This window comes from Muntiacus reevesi, chromosome 8 (assembly GCF_963930625.1).
Source record: "Muntiacus reevesi chromosome 8, mMunRee1.1, whole genome shotgun sequence".
In the NCBI taxonomy this organism is placed as follows: domain Eukaryota; kingdom Metazoa; phylum Chordata; class Mammalia; order Artiodactyla; family Cervidae; genus Muntiacus; species Muntiacus reevesi.
The window spans coordinates 55,632,310-55,652,110 of record NC_089256.1 but is presented as its reverse complement, the minus strand read 5'-3'; the positions used below and the strand labels follow the sequence as shown (position 1 = coordinate 55,652,110).

General features: G+C 39.3%; 1 protein-coding gene across 3 annotated transcripts in view; it reads left to right on the top strand.

The window, feature by feature from the left end:
* TP63 (tumor protein p63) overlaps positions 1-19,801 on the top strand; it is a 246,557-nt gene that overhangs the window by 219,575 nt on the left and 7,181 nt on the right. The window contains exons 7-11 of one of the 3 annotated variants that reach the window (XM_065942383.1): positions 705-814; positions 1,463-1,587; positions 3,457-3,539; positions 6,340-6,476; positions 19,640-19,797. In XM_065942383.1, the coding sequence (XP_065798455.1) occupies positions 705-814; positions 1,463-1,587; positions 3,457-3,539; positions 6,340-6,476; positions 19,640-19,797 (613 nt within the window). Of the gene's footprint in view, positions 1-704; positions 815-1,462; positions 1,600-3,456; positions 3,540-6,339; positions 6,477-12,532; positions 13,893-19,639; positions 19,798-19,801 lie in introns of those variants that run through there. The other 2 variants (XM_065942382.1, XM_065942384.1) reach the window with 2 other exon arrangements.

Here is a 19,801-nt window from a genome sequence, read left to right as displayed (position 1 = left end):
ACTTAGCGACTAAACCACCACCACCATTTTTACACTATCCTGAAAATGGGAGACCCTAAAAGGGATCTCATAGTTGAAGTTCGAATGTACAGGATGGCAGATTAGAAAAGCAGCGTGATGCAGCAGAGAGAACACGGGAGTGGTGAGACCAGAGACCCTTGATTTGGTGACTCACTCTGTAGACTTCTAGCTTATAACTCTGTGTCTCTAGGTTTCAGATTGCTTCACCCATAAATTCATTTTCTGGACTAGATTATTTAACTCTGAATTCCAGAGTGTTCTTTATAGAAGTATACATTCACGTGTGTGTTGTACTGTGTTATCCATATCATAAAAATATCCCTGGAGCATTACTGCTATAATTAGTAATTTTTTCATCTCTAACTTTTCATATATGTGATGAACCCTGTTTGAATTAAGTGATAGGGATCAGCTTGCAAGTGAATAGGGTCAAAAATGGTTATTTTTATAAACCCTTTCATACTGTGCAGAGGGTCCACTATTGCAAATACTAGCTTTAAGCTTCCTAAGAGCCAAGGCAAAGAAGAATCTACCATGGGTTTTGCAGTTTTTTAGAAGAAAGCATATCACTTGATCAGAAATGGAGTTGTTTAAGTAAGTGAGGATTAAGAAGGAAGAAATGAGAAGAAAGAATATTAGTTCAAGTCATTGTTAACACCGACTCTCTTCCTCCCTGTGTTCAGGTTGGCACTGAATTCACGACAGTCTTGTACAATTTCATGTGTAACAGCAGTTGTGTTGGAGGGATGAATCGCCGTCCAATTTTAATCATTGTTACTCTGGAAACCAGAGAGTAAGTGGCATTTGCAGAACTGTCATTCTGTAGAAACTCTGGGCACAGGGCAAAGTGAAATTATGTTTGTTTTATCATTACCTTTGCATGTACAACAGAGAGCTACCCTAGATTTTGTCCTCTGTGCTGTAAATCCTTGCTGCAAACACTTACATAAAGATCTAAGAAAGTGGAGACAGAACAGGGTGGGTAAAGGTAGAAGAGAAAAAAAAAGAGTTGGAAAGGTGTTCAAGTCACTTCATACCTGAATTCTTGACATTTGACTGGAATAGTTTCTGATTAGACAGTGTTTGTTTTCATGTGGGCCGTGAGGCATTTAACAGTTTCTTTGAATAAGTCTGAGCTGCCTAAGGGGATTTTATCTGGAGACATCCACTGGCTTAACTCAAGTTTCCTTCAAAATATGTAGCTAAATACAGCTGTTCAGCTAATGGCTTGGAGGTTCTTTGCAGAACAAATGGATGCTATTTACTAATATTGCTCATGGCGTGTAAGCACTTTTGTGTTCTGCCAAATGCTTTGGGGCCCATCCTCAAAGCAGCCTTGAGTTGGTGGTGGAGCTGGTGGAGCTGGTGCACTGGTGATGGCCAGCAGGGGGCTTTTCAAATTCCTTTCATTTAACGCTTTCTTCTCCTTTTTAATTCCTAGTGGGCAAGTCCTGGGCCGCCGCTGCTTTGAGGCCCGGATCTGTGCTTGCCCAGGGAGAGACAGGAAGGCAGATGAAGACAGCATCAGAAAGCAGCAGGTGTCGGACAGCACAAAGAACGGTGATGGTACGAAGCGCCGTAAGTAGCTGTAGTGGCCCAATGGGGTAGGGCTCAGTCTCCGCCAGATACAGCACCTGACGGGTGATGTTTGAGAAGCTGCAGAATAAGACCTAAGGACTTTAGAGACACGTTTATGAACTGAAGCTGCAGCTCTTGATGAAACGGATTCTGGGGGTACACTGTAGCTTTTCAAAAGCAGATCATCATGGAAGATTACCCAGCAATCCTCCAGACATGACTCCCAGACCAATAGCATCAGTATCATCTGGAAGCTGGGGAGAAATGCAAACTCTTAGTTTGCAGGCTTGCAGAATCAGAAGTACTGGGTGTGAGGCCCAGGGATCCATGTTTTGTAAGCCCTGTAGGTGCCTCTGTTGCCAGGTGAAGTTTGAGAACCAGTACCTTAGCATATTTATATCCATTTATCTTTCTGTTATTGAAGGTGAGGGTTGAAAATGCCACCTGCCTACCTCCTGAGTCTGGGGGAATAGTGAGATTTAAGAGTGCACTTCATAAAGCACAGTCTGGGGAATATGCAGCTGTGGGTTTCCTTGACATGTAGGACCCACGCAGGGCTTTAGTTAAATCATTTATAGTGAGGCTGATGATTTAGATCAGTTGGTTTCAGACTTGTTTTTTTAAGCAATAAAAGCTTTTTAAAAATGAGGTATTTCAAGGAGCTCAAAACTGCTGAAAGCAGAGCTGTTTTAGTTGAAGGGGTGGGAGTCAGGAGTGGGCTTTGGTTTCATGCTTCACTCACACCCCCCTTGCATGTCAGGTACTCACCCCCAGAGGTGTCATTCTTCAGGTCACAGAGTTTGAAAACCATTGATCCACCCAAGCTACTAAAGCGTGAGATTTAATTCTAGAAGATGGCTTGCATAAGCCTACCATCACTATAGCAAGTATTTTGAAATATATCACACTGTGGATTATATCACTAGAAAGGTTTTCATCTTATTACTGATTCGTATGCAGAAGAAATAAAAATGGTATCGAATTTTGCAGAACAACTTGTTGTAACAACTAACCTTTATCATCTTTGGGCTGTTCAGTGTGATTTGCTTTTCCAGTTTTTTTCTCCCTGATTATTCTTCAAACAATCGTATATATAGTACTTAGATTATATATACACTATCAATAGTGTATGTACTATCAATAATTATATCTCCACCCTAATTCTCCTCTTGAGTCTGTCTATTGACCTAGCTCCATACGCTTCCCTGAGCACCTCAGTTACCTACCAATCAAAAACTTTCAGTAAGAACGATTATCTGAATTCCAGTAGGAGAGTCATCTCTATATTCTGGGTCCTGGGTATAGTTTCTAAATTTTGGAAACCTTTAGGGATATATAAAATTAATTCCCTGATTTTACCAAAGAGAAAACTGAGGTCCCAGAGACTGCTTGTCAGAGGCTATGTGATATTCGTACTAACATGGGAGGGGGGAGCTCACAAGGTTGAATGCACAGACAAGACAACTCCTACAAACTGCATTTACCTCCTTGGAAGATAAATGATCTGAAAAATAAAACACAATTCCAATTTATCTTCCTGTGCTGAGCAGCTGTTCACAGTCACACTCCAGTAAAACACAGGGATTCCTGTAGCACTGCTTAAGCCAGAGGCCATTTCCCAGCCTCTCTACACCCACCTCCTGTTTTTCCTTCCCTGTTTTGCCTCACCTCCCCCCACCCCACTCTCATTATTGTTAGGTTTACACCTAATATAAAAATAATCATCACTGGTTGAATGGCTGCTTAGAACTGGAAATCCTAATCTCATCAGTGTCAATGGTGCTACTGTCTGTTTAATCAGTGTATTATTGCTTCAGAAATGTTCCCAGGATGAAACTTGCACTTTTCCTCCACCAGCTTTCCGTCAGAACACACATGGCATCCAGATGACATCCATCAAGAAACGAAGATCCCCAGATGATGAACTGTTATACTTACCAGTGAGTCTCCCTTGGGTATTCGTGTTGCTTCATTTTCACCTTCTTTGAATGAGCTTTTACTCTGTGGTCATCTTTTGATTATCTGTGAATGAGAATGTGAAGAGGGTGATAGAGACAAGTGAGATAAAACAGAAAACCTACTTTTTTTTTTTTTGCAAAATTAGGAAATTATGCATCCCCTCTAAAGTTCCAGAACAGATTAATAGTGTGGGCTCTTCCTCTTACTACTCACCCAGTCAGAACTACACTACTAGTAGAGTTCTTCTTATGCAAATCTTTAAAATTAATTTGTCTTTCATTACTGAAGAGTGATAAGATGATCCTAGACAGCCTGGTCATACCAATTTAGGACTAAAATTTTGTCAGAAGGCATTCACAAAGTTGATATACTACTATAAAGTATTGCCTGTGATTTCTTTTGCTGCTGCTACGTCGCTTCAGTCGTGTCCGACTCTGTGTGACCCCATAGACAGCAGCCCACTAGGCTCTGCCTACCCTGGGATTCTCCAGGTGATTTCTTTTAGGGAATGCTAAAAAAAAAAAAAACAAAAAAAGCTAGGCAGAATCCTCAACTATATGGGAATGGCCATATATTGTGTAGGAGCATTGTTCATTCCTACAAGGAATATAAGCCCTCTCAAGGTCACCAGGGTGCCCTTTTTTAGATTATACTTGCAGTTCATTTAGTTCTTATCACCTTAGGTCTTTGCCATCTAGAGTGGCAGCAAAGCTTTGGTAACCAGTATTGCTCTTAAGATACAGACAAGCTGGGCCAGAAGATTTGGCTCGGATTGAAATTAAGCCACAGGTTTGGGTGTGCCATGTTCACTAGCCCTTTCTTTTGAGGCCCTAAAGGTCAGTCAGGTCAGGGATTAATTAGACTGCTTGCTGGCAGAACAGTCAGACAGCGAGTTAGCTGAGATTCTCAATGTCTCGTTTCTCAGGCCACATATGGAAACTGGTATGTGAACTCTTAAACATTTTCCTGCTATACTAGATATTCTGAAAGCTCTAATGTGTCTTCAGCTGATGAGATAGAAACCACTTTGAAGAGCTGTTTCTTTAATGAAATTTCAGTTTGTACTAATGGAGGAAATACCCTATAAACAGTTACATCTTATTTTTAGTGAAGAATTAGCCAGACTGAAATGTGTGAAGAAAAAAAACAAAACACTCTTCATTTAGCATGAATTTAGTTGGTGTTTGTTGAATGGCAGAAATGCTAGACTCTGACCATTAGAGATCATTAAGGTACAATTCTTACCTTCCAAGACCTTGTCTTCTAGTGAGGAGACAAAGAGGTATAATAATGAAATAAGCACTTCAGTACAGTTAGGGGTGACACTGTGGAGCTCCCAGGAAGGATGCATGACTTGGCCTAAAAGGTTGAGGTCAGGAAAAGCTTCTCAAAGAATATGATGCCAGAGCTGGGATAAGTAGGAATTAACCCAATAAAAGGTAGAGAAAATCTTTCCATTTCTGAGTTCTGACAGGGAGGGGACAGGCGATGTGCCAGGGTGCACAGTGACAGGCACTCGCTCTCAGGGTCAGGCAAGTGCTCTTCGTTCTCCACTCGCCTTTCTCTAGTCCTGGTTCTGCTCAGACTTCTTGAAGTTTTTAAGAGACTGTGTTAAAGAAGGAAGCATATTTTATCCCTGCTGAAAACGTGTGTCTTTCCAGATATAATTACAGCTAATTCTAGTTATCTGTGGTAGTTATGCTTTAAAAAGTCACTGTGGACACTGTATGATCAAATACTGAATCATTGCTCCTACGAAAAATACAGGATTAGATTCCTATGAGCTTCTGATCACATTTGTAGCAACTGATTGATGCATTACCTTGTTTCATGTGTGTTTCTTATTTAATATATGCTGTTGATTCATTACTGAAGGAGGAAGTGGCAACCCATGCCCGTGTTCTTGCTGGGAGAACCCCATAGACAGAGGAGCCTAGCAGGCCACAGTTTGTGGGGTTGCAAAGAGTTGGACACAGCTGAGCATGCCTGCACGCATGCACATTGATTCATTAACAATGAATGCACAGTCCGTGCCACTAGAGCTCATGGCTGGACTAAGCTTATCTAACATGAATTTTCTCCATAAGGCACATTACAGTGTATTTGCATTTAGGAGCACTAGAGAGCACTGACAGAGAAGGCAATGGCAACCCACTCCAGTATTTTTGCCTGGAAAATCCCATGGGCAGAGGAGCCTGGTGGGCTGCAGTTCATGGAGTCTCAGAGTCGGACACGACTGAGCGATTTCACATTCACTTTTCACTTTCATGCATTGGAGAAGGAAATGTCAGCCCACTCCAGTGTTCTTGCCTGGAGAATCCCAGGGATGGGGGAGCCTGGTGGGCTGCCGTCTATGGGGTCGCACAGAGTCGAACACGACTGAAGCGACTTAGCAGCAGCAACAGCAGCGGCAGAGAGCACTGAAGCTGCCTTTGGGAACTATTTTAAACCAAAAAATTTACCTCCAAAAAGTACAGAAAAGGTAAAAAAAATTGGCCCTAAATATGCTATGAGAAGGACATTTATTTCCAGCATAAGAGTTGAAGCAAGAGGTTGGAACATCGCCTTTTTCACCCTCAGTTGGGAACATGCACATTGGGACACTCAACTTTTCGTCATTATGCCCCTGTCTGTGAAGTATTGATGTTTGTGTTATAAATGGATGTTAGCAAGTAGATGAATTAGTCCAAGCAGAATCCACAAATAAAGAGGATTGACTGTACTTCTGATAGTTCTACAGTCCTTCATTTTTTGTCTCTTTCCTTCTGCTCTTTTATGTAGGTAAGGGGCCGTGAGACTTACGAAATGCTGCTGAAGATAAAAGAATCCCTGGAACTCATGCAGTACCTTCCCCAGCACACAATTGAAACCTACAGGCAGCAGCAGCAACAGCAGCACCAACATTTACTTCAGAAACAGTGAGTGGATATCTGTGTCATTCTAGCAGATGTACTTAAGATGACTGTGTATTCAGATCGGCCACAGGATGGTTGTTGGGTGATGTAAAAGGTGAGGTTGTGAGACAGCAGAACTTGGTAGGTTCACATGAGCTGGCCTGGGGACTTCTTTTTCTGCTCCAACAGTCTTCTATGTTTCTTATAACCCTCCCTTTGACCAGTTACACCTATATTCTGAAGTTGAATTGAAACCATTTCAAGTGAATTCTGAAAAAAGACTCACACTGATAGAATTAGTTTTCTTTTCTATGCCCCTAATCCATGCACATCTATCAATAGTAGAATTTTGAATACACCCTCTATTCTATTAATACTGTGTCTATTTAAAATCACATAGTGTTTCCTCATCCCAATATCTTATCTTGTCCCTCGCCTGGGATGCACACAATCCACTTTTGGGACAATCCTTATAGACTAGGGACAGCACATAGGTTTCACTATAAGTGACTTTTTGAGTGCTATGTTGAGGATTCAGAGTCCTAGTGCCTGGTCATTAGGGAAAATCTGGATGCATCAGGGCAAAATAGAGCCACATTGCCAATGTTTGAACATCCTCATTCTAGGTCTTCCAGCAAGACATGTTTATATCAGTGAGGCCAGATTTTGCAACCATTTTAGAATAGATATACAACCTATTTTTATGTTCATTTTACCTTGATTCTCAGATCTTTGATGATGGTGTTTTTAATAACTAACCAGAACAGACTAGCTCTTATGAAAGAAGGGAAATTGGTGAATCAGAACTCTGATTTATACTTACCCTTCTGTGGTTAAGAATAATCACTTGTGAGCTGAAAAACTATTGTGTCTAAACTGAAAGTATTGCTGGAGTCTCTGTAGATCAATGTAAAATGTAGACATTTTACACTTCAGGCAAAAAGAAATGAAGCCAAAACTGTCTTGCCTATGACAAGATTGTCTTTTACATTAGGAACACAAATGAACAATAGATAATGGATCTTTTCTCATTTATTATTAACTACTCTAGAGAAATACCTATGAAAAGCATAATAAAAAGGTATTGCTTTTCTTTTAAAGGACTTTTTTAAAGTCCTCTTTAAAGGACTTCAGGTTCTTTGACCATTTAAGACCTTTTTTGCCTGGAAGGGATCTCGCCATTCCCTTCTAGCACGGAAGTTTTGCAAATCATAATTATAAGGTTTTATAGTAAGGCTGACTGGAAAGTTGAATCAGGAGGTTCCTTGGGGATACAGAGTACTGCAGAGGAGAATTAGAATTCAAGGTTACAGAATTCCCATTGTCAATCCTTATATAATACTTAAGCTATCAGATAGAAATATATATTAATATATTTAAATGCAAAACTGATTTAGTTCTTATAAACTCATACAAGGATCAAAGAAACAGACCTTGTAACATCCTTTACAGACCTATAGGGGATAGATGCCTTCTCCAAGTTACTTACATCATGCTATTAAGACAGACTCCCAGATCGTTTTCAGTTCACCCTGGAAATGTTTGACTTAGCTAAAATAGTGTCAGAAGAGTTACTCAATGCTGAACTAGTTGCTCCATAATTTCCTGTCTTTTTTTCAGCTAAAGAGAAAAATTCTGTCTATTTTAAATAGTGTGGTTTGTAGATTCTGACCTCCTACCACACAGTTTGGCAAATTTTTTTTTTTTTTTCTGTAAAGCACCAGTAGCAAATATCTTAGGCTTTCCGGTCCATATATATGGTCTCTTGCAGCTCCCCTGTTCAGAAACAGAGAAGCAACCCCAGACAATATATAGACAAACGAGAGTAGTTGTTACAATAAAGTTTTATTTTATGGACACTGAAATTTGAATTTCATATAATTTTCACTTGTCATGAAACATTTTTCTTTTGAATTGTTTCCACCTTGTAAAAATGTAAAAAGCATTCTTAGTTTATGGACCAGATTTGGCCTATTCACTATAGTTTTCCAGTCCTCTTTCTAGATGAAAGAGTGGATTCTCCATGACTTCTTGAGGTTCATATTTTTTTTAATAACAGTATTTGGAAGGTAATCTATATATCCTAAAGTAGAGAAGTACTAAAAGATTTTAAGGAGTCTTTTAGGGTGACATTTCAGAACAAAACAATAGCAGCCTTTATCAGAGGCCTCTTTTCTCTTTTTTCTGGCTGAAGAAATTAGACATGCCCATCTAGATGCACTGTATGGTTCCTCATCAGTCAAGACCAGAATAGTTGACATGACACATATAACAAGCTTTTTACTGAGGATCTGCTATGTGAAAGCCTTAGAAACAGAGATGAGACACTTGTGTTCCTGCCCTCCCATAGTTTACAGTATGGTGGTGACTTACCAGAACACTATTTGAATCTTAAATAGCCTCTGGAAGTTTATTTTCAGCATCATGTAAGTTTGTAGGACATTTTAAACAGTTTGTCTACATCACACAATAGAAAGAATAGTTTTGTGTCATAGTTTTAGAGATTTTACGAGCCAAGAAAATCTACTCCAGTCAGTTGAGGGCATGTGCATCTGTTCATTTACATGGGATCCATGAGGATACAGAGTTCTGTGTCTCTGGGTGATGAGTTATTCAGAGCTTATAACTTCTCTAGCCTAACTGGCTGACATGGCTCTAAACGGAAATTATTTTGTTATAATTCATATTTCATCAAACCATCTATTTGATTAAAGAAGAAATTATATCTTAAAATTTGTTATTTTAAGAAGTTCAAAAGATTTTAGAGACATATTTTCACTTTTTGCATGTGTGGTCACAGATGAATAGTGAGCAATTAGTAGCCCTGTACTTCCCTGTGGTATCTGTTTGTATGTACAATTGCATGTTTTTGACTGTTTGTTTCCACAGTGTATAAGAGCTAACTTTAGCTGTGATAACTTGTGCATGGAAATGTAACAGACTGCAAAATGAAATCTTTGGAAAATATAGACATTTGGTCTAATTATATCTTTGTTACATTATATTTACCTGGATTTCCCTCCATTGTTTGATATACATCTATATAAATTCTCCAGTTGCTGTATTCTTCAGCTGAGATTTTTCAGCTCTTTTATTTTTATGCAGATCTCCAAGAAAAAGCATGAATAATTAGACAAGCAAAAACAGAAATGTAATTCCCTGGCAATCATTTGAAAATAATACATCAACTTAGAAAATGCCTATGATAGCCTGTGAGTTCTTTGCAAAAATTTAGTACCAATATTATGCTGATGAGGAATCAATTTTATACTTTTCTTTATAGTGGAGGGAAAATCAGTGGGAAGGGAATGCATTTTGTACAAAGTAGTAATGAAATATTTTCAGTTTTAATTGCTTCTGTTAGTGTCCCAGTATGTATTTTCTCTCTGTTAGCTTTTCATTTGTGCATGGTTTTCCTTTTTCAAAAATTCCTTCACAATTACCTTCATGATCATAGGCTTTCTAGAGGATAAATCTTCATTGAATTTTTGTGGCTCTAATTGTTATAAGTAGGTTTTACACAATGTATAAAGAAATTTTATTTTAGTTGATTGGAATAAACATAAGGAGTTATTTTCATAGAAGCCAAAATCTAGTAAGAGGACAAGTTGGACCCATTCTTGCCACTAGACCCCTTACCGTCATATTTTCAAGGGACATTAATTCTTAAGACAGTTTTTCAGAAGCCACTTGAGACCTTCTTAGCAATTCTTTTGACTTGTGTACTTTAGAGCGATAATATCTCTTTTTCATTATTTTTTCCTTCTGTAATTTACTCTCCTCCTTGGCTTTCATCCTGATCTGAAGCCAGCATTACTTTGTTAAAATTTTACTTAGCCTAACACTGGAGAATTATTTTTGAGTTTCTACAGGATGGATTTTTCTTTAATTTTGATACAAACATGGGCATTCTGAGGAGCTCTTAATGTTTCCTTATCCTGTATGATCAGATAACTTTATGATAGCAGTTCACTGGTCAGATAGGTCATAGGATATCAGAGCAGAACAGGAGCTTCAAGACCTTAGTTCTAGCCTCTTTGTACCGTAGCTGGGAAAACTGAGACCCAGTTAACTACCCCTGTGAGTTCATAGCTAGTTCATGGCAAAGCCGAGATCAGAATCAGATCTGAAGGATACAGCTCTTTACAATGATTTGGTCAGCTTCATTAGTTAAGAAAGTTATAAAAAATAAAACCAAGTGAAAGTTGCTCAGTCGTGTCCCACTTTTTGTGACCTATCGACCCATGGACCATACAGTCCATGGAATTCTCCAGGCTGGAATACTGGAGTGGATGGCCTTTCCTTTCTCCAGGGCATCTTCCCAACCCAGGGATTAAACCCAGGTGTCCTACATTGCAGGTAGATTCTTTACCAGCTGAGCCACAGGGAAATCTAGTAAAACCAAAGTAAGCACTTACTCCCACTTTTCTGTCTCTGTATCAAGTGGTTACTATTTACCTTTGTGGTTTCATTGTAAAGTCCTATTTCTTTAGGCTTATCTAGCTATGATTTTCTTCAAGAATGTTGATCATTTTGCTTCAAATTCATGTATCTGTGAGAGAAGCAAGTAATATTTTCAGAATTATCACTGTGGGAGAAAACAGAAGACAGAAATCTTTCTGAGAGATGTGATTAATACTGTATTTCTAAGTTTGACTTAGAAATCTTCCATCTTCCGCATTTCCAGATTATTTGATTGAAATTGCTAGCTTCATAGATTTTTTTGAAAAGGTTAATATGTGGTTCAACCTCACAGGTCATGGCAATGCGCAAGCATTTATAGCTTACTCAGTTAGTTTTGAACTTCACAGGGATGTTGGGATGTTGTCAGGACAGAGAGTTATTAGCTCTGAGTTGGTAATGATGAAAAATATCCTCAAATTAATTAAATTCAGATAGATTAAGTAACATTTCTAAGTTCTTATGTCTCACTGCAGAACTTATCTCAGTTTTAGGTCTCAGTGTGTACCCCTGTGGTCCAGACACTTTTATCGTAAGTGAAAGATGATTTCTGCATGTTATCTCATTCAACCCTTTGTCCAAGAGAAGCCCCAAGATGTAGTATCCACACAAAAAGTCAAAGCCATTGTTCTTTATTTGGTAATAAATTACTTCCCTCCTATTAAGAAATTGTATTCTGGCACCTTCTTTAAGATGATCCCAATTCTTGCTGGTGAGACGATTTACTAAATCTGTCCTGACCAAGGAAAAATGGCTTTGTTCCTTTGCAAGGAATAACCAAATGTGACTCAAAAGCCATCAGGGCAGCAATTCCCTAACAGCTTGTGGGGTTACACAACCTTTAGCAAAATAAAAGGATTTGTTCCTGACATCCTTGAGCATAATTGATTTCTTCATTATGCAAAAGTTGCTTTCATGAGTTTGATATGTGCATTTCTAGGCCAAGTTTGTGACTGAAAGGATTAAGATACTTATCCATTGCAATCTGGGCAGATACAAAATGCTCATTAATAGTTCTTTACAAAGGCGGGATGATGCAGCCCCCAGACTGATAAGATCATATTTCTTCATACTTCACAGTTAGGCTAGACAGGAACAGTAATGAGGCATTATAATTAGGCAGATGACATTTTACAAAAGATTGAAGTTACTTCTTGTCTCTGCATTCCTTTTTGCAATTAATTGCGTCCAGTATGCCAAAAGCTGTACTAAGCATCATGACCTACCTTGTCTCAGTAGTCCTCAACTGAATCACTTGTGGAACTTCTTAAAATTATATATATGCTTGGGTTCCAGCCCAAGCATATATATATGCCTGGTCTCAGAAAGGATCTGGAAAAAAAAAATTGCCTTTTTTAAGAAAAATTTCCACAAGTGATTCTCATAGTTCTGGATAACTACCACTGCCTTTTCTCCTTTCTTCTTCAAAATCTTGAAATGTCATCTCTGAGTGATTTTAAAGGAAGGTAAAGAAAAAGGAATAAAACTAGCCTTGCAGACATTCTGTTCTGACTATACTATGATCATGAAGGTAGGAGGATGTGTTTCTGCATTCAGTAGATTTGAATATGTGAAGTCCTAAGCCTTCATCTTTTCTTTTCTCTGGTTCCTCTCTGCAGTCTCCTTTCAGCCTGCTTCAGGAATGAGCTTGTGGAGCCGCGGAGAGAAACCCCGAGACAATCTGACGCCTTCTTTAGACATTCCAGTCCCCCAAATCGATCAGTGTACCCCTAGAGCCCCATCTCTGTATTTTGAGCGTGTGTGTTTATTGTGTTTCTGTGTGTGCGTGTGAGTGTGTGTGTGTGTGCGTGTGTGTGTGTGTGTGCACATGTGTGTGTATCCAGCCCTCGTAACCAGGACTTGAAGACACTTTGGCTCAGAGACCCAACTGCTCGAAGGCACACAGCCATTAGTGAGAAAATCTCTGAAGGGACTCAAAACTATACAAGAAAGGACATTTTCTGCAGACTCTGTATCCTTAGATCTAGTGTGGGTCTGTCAGGAACCCCTGTGTTTGTCTGTGAGCTTTTGTTGTTTCTCGGGAGGCAGGAGCTCAGGTTGGGACGAGGGGCATTACGATGTTCATTAGAACCCTTTTCTGTTACCTTCTGTTGTTTCTGAAACTCATGAAGAAGCTTTTGAGCCGGTCTCAAACTTAGATGTCTTTTTAAGAAAAGGAGAAAAAAAGTTGTTATTGTCTGTGGGTGGCTGAGAGACTGGTCAGGCCCTTTTAATGCTGGTCATGCAATGATACTGCAAATAGTAACAAGCTAAGGTGTCAAATGTACTGCTGGGCAGAGAGGTGATAACTACCACGAGTGGCCACTGTAGGGGATGATCCTTTTCTTCTTTTTGAGAACTTACATCATCAGTATCCTCCCCTCATATGTTAGTAGAAAGTTCATTAATGCTGTGTCAGACCCTGCGCTAACAATCCTTGTCAGCATCTGATGTGATTGTCTTCCTTGCTCCTGGAAACCCTGGAGACCTACCCCTCCAAATTGGTGTTTGGACCCCAAGGAAAGTAAACCTCTTCTGTCATTTTAAGAAGAGGGTAAAACCACCCTGGTGATATTCTTTCAGGCAGTCATATATCATTCTTCAGTGCCCAAAGTGGAATTCAAAATCCTAGCACCAAATCTATGGTTAACATCTCTGGAGTTCCTGTCCCTCAGTCTGACTCTAAAGGCACCCATATCACTAACATTGTTCAAACTGTCTTGTCAAGGACACTTAGGTTTTGTCTAAGTGATGTCCAAGTAAACACATGTTAAAGTCAACCCTCCTGGCCCAAATATTAGAGTTGATGACTTTTCTTTTTTTGGTTCAGTGAGTTTAGAGGATCTATTTATTTCCATTTTAAAATCATATTTAAAAATAATAATATAAAGACTTAAAAAATTTTCTCCCCACACCAGGTCACCAGCTCTTTATTCTGTGTCACCACAGCAATGATTTCTTGTTATTGAGGCTGTTGCTTTATGGATGTGTGATTTTAATTTTCAATAAACTTTTGCATCTTGGTTTATCTTGCAGTTTTTCTTTTCTGTCTCTTTTGCTTTTTTAAAAATCTCTTAAATGCTAGAATATTTTCATTTAAGTGCTTGAAGTACCATGTGTAAGTCGAAAGAGCAAGCAGAATAGGTCATTTTGGTTCTGTCTACACTGTTGTCAGTAGTTGCTGTTTTTATTTAAGATACTGTGTATCAGGGTCATCAATCCTAAAAACAAATTTTAATGCCAACACTAGCTTAAAAATATGTTTTAGCCCTGTGCATGTTAAATTTCATCATAAAGAGCTAGCCCCTTATAGTATAAGTTGTTTATATCTCTGAACAAGTCTCAAGTTATATCTTCAGCTGTCAAGTTCTTTAGAAGAAATTTAACTCAAATTCCAATTTATTAAATATTTTGGCTTCTGTGACAAAGGCCATAGAAAATATCCAGAAATCTGTAGTGGAACCTGTTGTCCAATGCTTTAAAAAAAAAAACTACATTTTCTGATCTTTGAGTAACTCTTTTTTAAAACTTCAAAAACAATTTTTCTAGGTAAAAATAGTATAGTTGCTTAGAAAAGCACTTAAGAAAAAAGTTGTTTATGTTTGAGATAAAAGTAGAATAGTGAAATCAGATTATCTTGTTACATTGGCACAAGTTTCACTTTCCTTTTAAGGAATTCACAAATTCCTTAAAGGGTGAGTAAATATGTGTAGTTTTTTAACATTTGCATTTTCTTTCAGACTTTTTGTTCTGAAATTCACTCTATTTTTATGGAAGTTTTTAATATGTTTGTAGTGATGTTTATATACATGCATATATGTGAACTGATGGAACATAGTTTATAATCACAGTTAATCTAGCTGGAGAAGAAACACTGTCTTTTGTCTTTAGAAGCAAAATTCCCCCAATAGGGAGAAAAGTTACACATGGATGGTAGTGGGCAGAATTTCCAAGAGGAACCATACCTTTTCTCATGCTCCATGTCTCCCCTCCGTCCTTTTTTTTGACCCCTCTCATACCTGTGGTGTTTCCAGGATCTGAGACTACACTCCAGCCATGGTTTGGTAAGATAGCTTCACCCTGATACATTGCCAAATTCCACTAGAGAGTTATCTTTTCTTTAGCGATGAAAGATTGAAGGACACAGAAGGAATCCTTTCGTGGAATTCTAGGCATCTCCAGCAAAGTGGTGAAGATTTTGAATTTGTGTCTTCTCAAGAATCTTAACTCTCTGCCACATATATACTCACTAGACTCGGAATCTGGAAACCCGATTTCAATCCTGGATGATCCTAAAGCTCTCTTGTGGTTCTGAGATATGGGATTTTATTCCTAGAAATATACACAGAAACCTATGTTAACATTGTTAAGAATTAGAACTTGATTTTACCTGGACTTCTACTCAAAACTAGAAATACATGGAATGTACCTTTTCTAATTTTTGTATGTTGGATTCCTGAAAAAATCTAAAGTACCTCTAGAGAAAATGACCTGAGGCTTACACGTTGTTTTTTTTCTGGGGAAATCTATATTCTTACTTTTTCCATTTAGTGTGTGTGTATTGTGTGTGTGTGCACATTTTCTTTTTTGAGTGGGGACAGAAACCATAATGGCACAGATTATGTTGTCTCTGAACACTTTTTCCATCTCTTCATATACCCCAGCAATATTTAGGATTGTCTGCTCAAACATTGTGACGTTATATTTGTAAAGAAAAAAAAAATTGTTCTTCAAGGCCTTTAAATTGGTCATGATTTTTTTCAGCTTTGCTCCCTTTTCCAGAGCACCTAGAGATGTTCATAATATTTTCTACATCAGACATAAAAGCTTATAATAAACAGATGACCACAACCTTTCTCCTTATAGCTTTAACACTCACTTCAGCATTAAAGGAGATGCATTCAAAGTTTCTGAACTTTTCAGACTCTCTTATTCTTATTCATCTCTTCACCCTAATTTCTGGATTTGTCCAGCTAAGAGTCCTTGCCACTTCTTCTTTTTAATTCTTAAACTGACACCTCTTATCCCCCTGACTACACACTAAAGTATTAAACATTTGGGGCTGGAGGGGAAGAGCCAAAGGCAGCAATGTCTCTTGAGCACCTACAATTTACAGGACAAAATCCAGGACTCTTACATAATCTGATTTAATCTCCATAGCAAGTCTTCTGGAATGAGTGTAATACCTGTTCTACAGATTAAGGAAATGAGACTGGAGAGATTTGTATAAAACCAAAATCCCTTAACTGATTTGTGTCAGATCTAAAATATTAACCCAGATGTTTTGATTGACTCCAAAATTCATGTTCCTTCTTTGTTCATCTATGATTTATGACCTACCTTCCTCAAAAATAGTTTAGGTGGTTTAAAAATAAACTAATAAAATGATAGAAAAATAAAGACCACAAAAGGAACAGGAGAAAGGCATTGCAATAGGATGTGGAAGAAGGCATTCACTATAATTAAGGGTCCAGGGAAAATTCAGAGCTTTTAAATACACTTTCACTTTTCTCAGTTCAGTTCAGTTCAGTTCAGTCACTCAGTCATGTCTGACTTTTTGCAACCGCATGAATTGCAGCACTGCAGGCCTCCCTGTCCATCACTAACTCCTGGAGTTTACTCAAAGTCATGCCCATCGAGTCAGTAATGCCATCCAGCCATCTCATCCTCTGTCGTCCCCTTCTCCTCCTTCCCCCAATCCCTCCCAGCATCAGGGTCTTTTCCAGTGAGTCAACTCGTCGCATGAGGTGGCCAAAGTATTGGAGTTTCAGCTTCAGCATCAGTCCTTCCAATGAACACCCAGGACTGATCTCCTTAGTGGTGGACATTAATGCTTCAAGCAATGTTTCCATTAGTTCTTGCTGTACATGTGACTGACTGGGGAGGGTAGGAGGGATAAGTAGACATTTCTTTAGGTTACAGAGGACCAGTCTGCCTCTGGAGTCTGGGCAACCTGGCATCTTTGTTACTTTGGGTGGGTAAAGATAAAGGAAGAAGCACCTAGTGAAGTTTCTCTTGGTCACCCTGCCCTGAGCTTTCTTGCACTTCAGTATGAACTTAACAAATATTCCTAGGTATATTCAAATGTGTTGACTCAGGCAGGGCTTCTGCACAGGGGTGGAGTGGACCTAGGGACACCTAGGACTCCCTTTACTACATCCTTTGTTCTGTGCTTTGTCTCAGCCCCCTGTGTTTCTTTCACTACTTCACCTACGTCTCGATTATGTAACCTATTGCACTGTCTTACTTCTGGGAAAGTGCCACAGAATGAAAGGAAATGTTTTGGATTACGAGAAGAGCCCTCTCAGCTCATCATTTAGAGCCATGTATGACTTGAGCCCATGTTTTCTTAGAGTCTTATATTTACCCATCTGTACAACAGGCATTATCGTTTCTGCCCATGTACCTGCATCCCATGTCCATGTGAGACTCATTCAGAAAATGGATAAAGGAGAGCTTGGTAACCTGAACAATCTTACAAATGGGAGAGTTTATTATATAAACGCCCGTTTATACAACAAGGATCTAAACTTGTCTTCTTGAGAAGGGCAAAAGTGAGAAATCAGTACCCTCCCGCTTTAAGGCAGCGATTGTAAAATGCAACTGAATTGTCAATTGCACATTGAATGTTGTGTTCATCTATGCAAATATAGCCTATTATTTGAATTCCTCTGGCCAAGGCTGTTCAGTCATATGGAATGGAGGCTTCTATGTTTTGTGTAATTATGGAGGATGCAGAGTGGCAGCTTTGAAGTCCAAGCCGAGCCCTACTGTAGCACTCAGGTGTTAGAACCACTTGTTATTTTTTCAGACATTATTATACCATGCTTGTTTGGAACTTGGATTCATGTACAGAGCCTTCTAAATCTGATACACACACAAACAAAACTTGACTATACAAGTTTGTATGGCTCCAACAGGGAGGAGACAAATAGGAACAAAATAATGCATCTTATTTGAAAAGTGTCATAGGGGAGGTTTTCCCCTTTTACATGCTCAGCCCAATCTTCATTTTATGGGCACAGATTACTCACTGTAAGTATCTGATAGTGTCTGATAGTGTGTACAAGTCTTCCTCATCTTATCTTGTTCAGTTATCACCATAGCTCTACAAGGTTGGTTGGATTATAATCACCATATATCCTCTATTCTATGAGCTTCTCAGAGATGAGATAATTTCTTATGAGTTTCCCCATGTCTAGCATCTAACTCATGCAGTAAGTATATATATATATATATATATATATATATATATATATATATATATATATATATATATATTTAGTTTACAAACATTTTAGTTTTCTGTTGAGGGATGTTTACTGGCTTGCATAGGGACCTATAGCTTTCTAATATATGCTGAAGGAAGACTCAAGTCTTGAATTTCTAACTCCATATCCCCTAATTCTGGTAGAAATCATTAGTGCTATATTCAAAGTCAGGAATGGCAGCTGAATAGGGAATATCATATATAATATAATACATAGTGCTATGTACAGTCTCAGTCCCTGCAGTTCTGTCTGACTCTTTGTAACAACACGGACCATAGCCCACCAGGCTCCTCTGTCCATAGGATTTTTCCCAGCAAGAATACTAGAGTGGGTTGCCATGCCCGCCTCCAGGGGATCTTCCTGACCCAGAGATTGAACCTCTGTCTTCTGCATCTCCTGCATTGCAGGTGGATTCTTTGCCACTGCGCTACCAGGGAGGCCATCATACATAGTAGGACAAACCAGTTCTAGTTAGTGTGCAAATCAAAGTAATGCTGAATGGAAAACTGCATTTCTTCTTTCCTTTCTGAGAGACGCAGATTTGATCTCTCAGTGGAGAAGATCCCCTGGAGTAGGAAATGGCAACCCACTCCAGTATTCTTGCCTGAAAAATTCTGTGGACAGAGGAACCTGGCAGGCTACAGTTTATGGGGTCATAAACAGTCGAACAGAACTGATCACGTGCACAAACACACACACACACACACACACACACACACACACACACTCACACAGACATACACATACTCACACACAGACATACACCCACTGACACGCACACACACACTCAGACATACACACACACACGTCCCAGAGACTTGTGGAAGCTTAACAGAACAATTGTTTGGACTCTCAGATTCCCTCTGTGTAGAGAGGCTCTTGGTATTCTGATGGGATCCCTCATGGCCCAGGAACAGCTAAGCTGAGAAAGCATGTTTCCATGTTGAGGCCTCTGCACGATGGCTGCCAAATACCCTGTTTGATTGGCTTTATGGTTACTTTCTGCATATCCCAAATGGCCAAGCAAGCTCCAGCTACAGGTGAAACACCTCAGCCACAATTTTAGCTCACCATCTGCATGTCTTTCATAAGCCTTTTGGTCTTCACTCGGTTCTTTTCCCTTTTCGATTTTCACATTGAGAGGGATGGAGAAAACAAAAGGGGGAAAAGGAGATGCAATGATTTCCCCTCTCACAAAGGAGATGCTTTAGGAAGATACTCATTTGTCCTGTAGTCACGTAGGAAACATATGATATGATGATAGCCTTGTGACCCCTGCCAAGGCAGGAGAGGTTCTCAGATGGAAACAGAGATAAGTTCCTGTCATTGCTCTGGAGGAATATTTTTACACCTATATAGTTAGGGCCATGTTTTAATCTGAGACCTGTTGGAAATGACTGGTCTCCACTCCTCAGCATCCTGTGCTTACCATCCTTCCCGTGTTTGTGTTCCCAGGACCTCGATGCAGTCTCAGTCTTCCTACGGTAACAGCTCCCCACCTCTGAACAAAATGAACAGCATGAACAAGCTGCCTTCCGTGAGCCAGCTTATCAACCCTCAGCAGCGCAACGCCCTCACTCCCACCACCATTCCTGATGGCATGGGAGCCAACAGTAA